Source organism: Eriocheir sinensis, chromosome 9 (genome assembly GCF_024679095.1).
Source record: "Eriocheir sinensis breed Jianghai 21 chromosome 9, ASM2467909v1, whole genome shotgun sequence".
Classification (NCBI taxonomy): domain Eukaryota; kingdom Metazoa; phylum Arthropoda; class Malacostraca; order Decapoda; family Varunidae; genus Eriocheir; species Eriocheir sinensis.
The window spans coordinates 4,216,767-4,222,273 of NC_066517.1; the positions used below are offsets into that span (position 1 = coordinate 4,216,767).

The 5,507-nt window shown below is 43.6% G+C and overlaps 1 protein-coding gene across 1 annotated transcript; it reads right to left on the reverse strand.

Moving 5' to 3' along the window:
• Window positions 1-717: 717 nt before the first annotated feature.
• Window positions 718-5,186, reverse strand: LOC126996262 (nicotinamidase-like). The gene is made up of 4 exons (XM_050856638.1): window positions 5,172-5,186; window positions 3,292-3,312; window positions 2,048-2,185; window positions 718-927 (listed from the first exon to the last, which is right to left on the reverse strand). The coding sequence occupies exons 1-4, from the start codon at window positions 5,184-5,186 to the stop codon at window positions 718-720; spliced, it is 384 nt and encodes a 127-aa protein (XP_050712595.1).
• Between the last annotated feature and the right edge of the window lie 321 nt (window positions 5,187-5,507).

Sequence of the window (5,507 nt, forward strand, 5' to 3'; positions counted from 1 at the left end):
TGTAATCGACGCTGAGTAAAACTTAATAATTACAACCAATGCGAGATGTTGGAGCAGGCCACCACCAAACCCGTGTGCAAGACAAGTCGCTTTTTTTTAACTAACACACGCCGCCCTAACCTAAAGGACAGTGCTCTATTGGCGCTTAAACAGTAACCTATCGACGGTGTCATGAAGGGTATTAAATCTGTAAGGTGCTGTGGTGGGTGTGATAAGGGGTATTACATCTGTAAGGTGCTGTGGTGGGTATGTCATGAAGGGTATTACATCTGTAAGGTGCTCTGGTGGGTGTGATGAAGGGTATTACATATGTAAGGCGCTCTGGTGGGTAGGTGTGTCATGAAGGGTATTAAATCTGTAAGGTGCTCTGGCAGGTGTCATGAAAGGTATTAAGCTGTCACGATGCGTCTGTCGTATGTCCATAAATACTGGAGTTTCAGCATTGCATCTGTCTGTTCACCAGGGTCACTAACGTGGCCTACTGCACGGCGGCCTGTGTCAACACGCTACCTTCGACCACTGACCTCTAATGTAACTGCATTGGTTAACTCCATGCAAATCTTGAAGCCCGCAGCCGTCATCTTTATATTCCCATGGGCCGAGGTATTAATACCTCGGCCCATGGACTGTCAGCATGTTTTGTTCAGCTTTTCAATCGAACACAGCAGTCAATTCACATCAAATACCCCCCCAAAAAAATCATTATCGAACTTTACACTATTTGGTATTAAGAGCACCAAATGTCAACCGTGACTCACCGACGCAGTCATCGTAGGTGACGCCGCACACGAAGACGCCGGTGACGCCCCGCTTCTGCAGCTCCTCGTTGAGCGTCGTGTGGAACTTGTTGTTGTTGTCCCAGAAGACGCTGTACGAGTCCGTGTCGGGGTCGGTGCCCTTGTGCACCAGGATGGCGTCCTCCACCACCTGGAGGGGGACACAGAGAGACAGGGAGGTGTTAGGCTCCAACGAGTTTTTATATCACGGCAAAGGAAAAAATATCAAAAGTGCTTTTCCCTCAGAAACAACAAAATATGCCTTAAAAAGCTCATCTTGTCAGTACCAAAAGTATCCTCAAGCTTCCCTCTTGTAAGAGTTTAAGTCATAGGAAGGAGAAAATATAGTCCAGAGAAGGTTCTTTTTGTTTACCAGTGAAAAGGACGGAGAATTTCAAATACTGGCTGCCTCACGCATTAGGAAGCGTGATAGCATGGGAATGAGTTTGGACGATAGTCTTGTCCAGCGGAGCCACGAGATATATGGATACATGAAGTTTTCAAGCTCAGAAGATTAGTTGGCACGAAAGTAGCGACAAAAGATTGAAACCCTTACGTCAACTTGGAAATACAAGGTTACACATCTTTTATAGCCTTATAATTAGCTAACTTAGAGGAGGAATGAGCTTGTTGTTGTTGTTGTAAAATAAAGAGCAAAAAAAATGTCAGAGAAATGGAAGAAAATGTAAATCTTAATGTACTGTACAATGACGAGTAAAAGAAAAAAATGTGAAAGAAAATGGAAGGAATTATAAACTTTAATCTGTTGTAAAAGAAGAAAAAAGAAAAATGGAAGGAAATATAAACTCTTATCTGTTGTAAAAGAAGAAAAAAGAAAAATGGAAGGAAATATAAACTTTAATCTCTTGTCAAAGAAGAAAAAAATGGAAGGAAATATAAACTTTAATCCGTTGCAAAAGAAGAAAAAAGAAAAATGGAAGGAAATATAAACTTTAATCTGTTGCAAAAGAAGAAAAATGAAAAATGGAAGGAAATATAAACTTTAATCTCTTGTCAAAGAAGAAAAAAATGGATGGAAATATAAACTTTAATCTGTGGCATAAGAAGAAAAAAGAAAAATGGAAGGAAATATAAACTTTAATCTGTGGCATAAGAAGAAAAAAGAAAAATGGAAGGAAATATAAACTTTAATCTGTGGCATAAGAAGAAAAAAGAAAAATGGAAGGAAATATAAACTTTAATCTGTTGTAACAGAAAAAATACAAAGAAAATGTAAGGCACTCTGAACCGCCGAGGCCCTCGCGGCGCACTTTGAGGTCCGCGCACAGCTTGGCGCCCCAGCTGTTCTGGACGCAGTGCCGCGGCCACAGCTTCTGCTCCGTGGGCGTGCCGTCGTTGTTCACTTCGAAGATCACGGTGTCGTAGACCTTCGCCTCATCGCTCGTCAGCTGAAGACATAAGAGGAAAGGTTAGGCCAGCCGCGAACTTATAAAACTCTACGCTGCCTTGTTGCCATGTTTCAGTTAGTACAGTAATCCTCAGTAACAGCAGTCAGTGAGTTTCGTGCGGCTCTTTTGTTAACATGGTGCCGCTGATGACGGCGACCTCACTCCTATTCTTTGGCTCTCGGGAAAACTATAATTACGGGGCTTGGCTGTTTGAAACTCATCTCCTTATATTCACTCGTTTTGTTTATTGATTATTTTTTTATTATTATGCACTTGTTAAGCTGTGGAGACCATGAAGGCAGACTGATTAGAGAAGAGAGAGAGAGAGAGAGAGAGAGAGAGAGAGAGAGAGAGAGAGAGAGAGAGAGAGAGAGAGAGAGAGAGAGAGAGAGAGAGAGAGAGAGAGAGAGAGAGAGAGAGAGAGAGAGAGAGAGAGAGAGAGAGAGAGAGAGAGAGAGAGAGAGAGAGAGAGAGAGAGAGAGATAGAGAGAGACGTCAGTGCAAATCGACGAGTTGATAGACAGGTAAATAAACAAACAGAAACTGAAGTAAATAAATAAAGTTAGTGGTATCGACAGACGGAAAGGTTACAGGCAGGAAAACGAGAACAAAACCGACCAGCATGGGATAAACGACCGTAAAAAGGCGCCATTTACACACACACACACACACACACATACACACACACACACACACACATTAGCCAGCACAAATACAATCTGTTTTGGGTCCGCCTCCAATTACGGTTCATCGCCATTATCTCCGGGTCGTGATTCGGCGTGACGGGAGCCGCTATCTCTGTTTTCTTTTAATTCCGGATTAGAGAGTAGCAGGTTACGTCTCGCGGTGTATGTGTGTGTGTGTGTGTGTGTGTGTGTGTGTGTGTGTGTGTGTGTGTGTGTGTGTGTGTGTGTGTGTGTGTGTGTGTGTGTGTGTGTGTGTGTGTGTGTGTGTGTGTGTGTGTGTGTGTGTGTGTGTGTGTGTGTGTGTGTGTGTGTGTGTGTGTGTGTGTGTGTGTGTGTGTGTGTGTGTGTGTGTGCGTGTGTGTGTGTGTGTGTGTGTTTGTGTGTGTGTGTGTGTGTGTGTGTGTGATATAGTTCGCTAACCTTTAGAGTCTGGAGGTCACCCTGGAGGGTGAGGGGGGGCGTGGGGGTGGGGGGGTGTTGGTGAAAAGGTAAAAGAGATGGGAGGGGGGGAGGTAGGGGGGGTCCAGATACCCCCTCTTCCGTAACCCCCCCGCTGACCCCCCCAACCCCCACTTCCAGTCCCCCCCGCTGAGGCAACCCCCACTTCCGTACATTTGTTACTACTCTCAGTGACCTCCCTTGCCAGTCAACCAAACACACAGCTGGTGGAGTGCCAAGCTGATGTGCTTCACCCCTGCCAGCGTTAACCTTGATGCCTGATGAAGATTGTCTCGCCAACACGTCTCAGTTCTTTTTCCTGGCAGCGTCACCCAAGCACACAGTTGACAGAATAGCTAACTGATGTCTTTTGTCTGTCGGCGCAACCCATGCATGGTGCCTGAGGTTGGTAAAATCTTGCTAGCGCATTAATTCTCTTTCTGGCAGGGTCACCGAAGCACGCGAATCGTAGAATGGCTAATAAGTCTAGAATTGCTTTTTTGCCTCTGCCAGCGCAAACTAGAATGCCAAAGGAAAGTAGAACGGTTAACTTACATGGCGTCAACTCCTGCTACAGTATTCCCATTTGAAACTGGCCGGTGGGGTGTAGGCCAATGCGGGTCAGCCCCGCCCCGCATCTCTGCCACACACTCTCAAGACCTCTCGCTTCCTCTCATATGTCTTCAATCTACTACCTTTAAATGAATTTAATTAAATAATTGTATAATCCTATAAGGTCATATAATGTTAAGATTGTTTAGTTTTCGGGATAATAGAAAAGATTTTGTATAAATACCACGACACTTGATATCGTTGTATTCCAACGCAGTCAAGTGTCTTGGTATTTACACAAAATCTTTGTTATTATCCTAAAAATGAAACAAAAATGAAACACTATATGACCTTATTGGATTATCCAATTATTTAATTACATTCATTTAAAGGTAGTAAATTGTCGACATATGAGAGGAAGCGAGAGGTCTTGAGAGTGTGTGGCAGAGATGCGGGGCGGGGCTGACCCGCATTGGCCTACACCCTACCGGCCAGTTTCAAATGGGAATACTATAGTGTAAAGTTTAAAGATATTGGCTATCAGTTCGTCTCCTCGCCGTTTGAGGCCCCTCGCGTGCGTCTCCCTGGCAACGACGACGCTTTATCATTTGTTAAGTAACTTTTTTTACGGTTTCGTTATGTCTACCGCAGCACCAAGGAAATTCTTTGAGCACCACCGTGTATGCAAAGGATTCTAGTGTATAAGGATAGGCCCATTGTGAAGGCCGCTGGTGGCGCCATTTATCGGACTTGAGAAACATTAAACGGTGAAAACGTAATTTTGCAGGGGTAACTAAATATTTTTATTTGAATATCCTTCTGCGTATTAGTTCATTTCCGTTAATTAAATTATGTACTCGGTCTACCATCAAGCGAGTCGATGCAGTACAGACACTGGCAGGAGTTTCTTCTCAAACCGAGTCATCCGCCATTAGGACAATCTTCCTTTAGAAGTAGTAAATGCAAATACCATCAACTTCAAAAATCGAATCGGCTGCTATTTCGCTGCGTCAGGAGTGAACTAAATTGGACCGAGGTCCTTTCATCTGTCCTGCAGACACGAAGTAACTGTCGAGCAGGGTGGCTGCGTTGGAGGCCATTTCGACTGTGTAGCGTTGGAGGCGTGAAGGCTACACTGAATAAGACAACAAACTTTAATCATGAGAGTTTATTTCCTTCAAGCGTTATGAGCGGCACCATCCTTGCCGCTGAGCACTTTATACTTCTATTTTTTACATAAACTCAAATGTAGTGTCTAAGAATCACTGACAACTATGAAAATATGTATCCGGCCGGCCATTGTGACATACAGAGCGATGGATCATGATTACCACAACAACAGCAACAACAACAACAACAACTTCTGCTACTACTACTATTACTACTTGTAGGCGCCGTACTGCTTTCCCGGGTATTAAGGTGGTTGAAACTCCCACACTGACTGAATTCAACTTTAATCAGTATCTCTTCACATCAGTCTTGGTGTAATCGTTTCTGCAAATTCACAATAAATCTTAGACGTACGAAACTTAAATAAATAAGACCATGAATTCCTGCGTATTTACTCTTCAATACAAACAGTTCTATAATATCTTGGTCTGTTACGAATATAACAAGTAGCCGTTAACTTCGCTAACCTACAATCT

Excerpts from the sequence above, each read along its gene's own strand:
- LOC126996262 (XM_050856638.1), bottom strand. Across the intron at positions 2,186-3,291 it reads GTGACCTCCAGACTCTAAAG|CTGACGAGCGATGAGGCGAA; the intron begins GTTAGCGAACTA and ends TTATGTCTTCAG. Across the intron at positions 928-2,047 it reads AGCTGTGCGCGGACCTCAAA|GTGGTGGAGGACGCCATCCT; the intron begins GTGCGCCGCGAG and ends GTCCCCCTCCAG.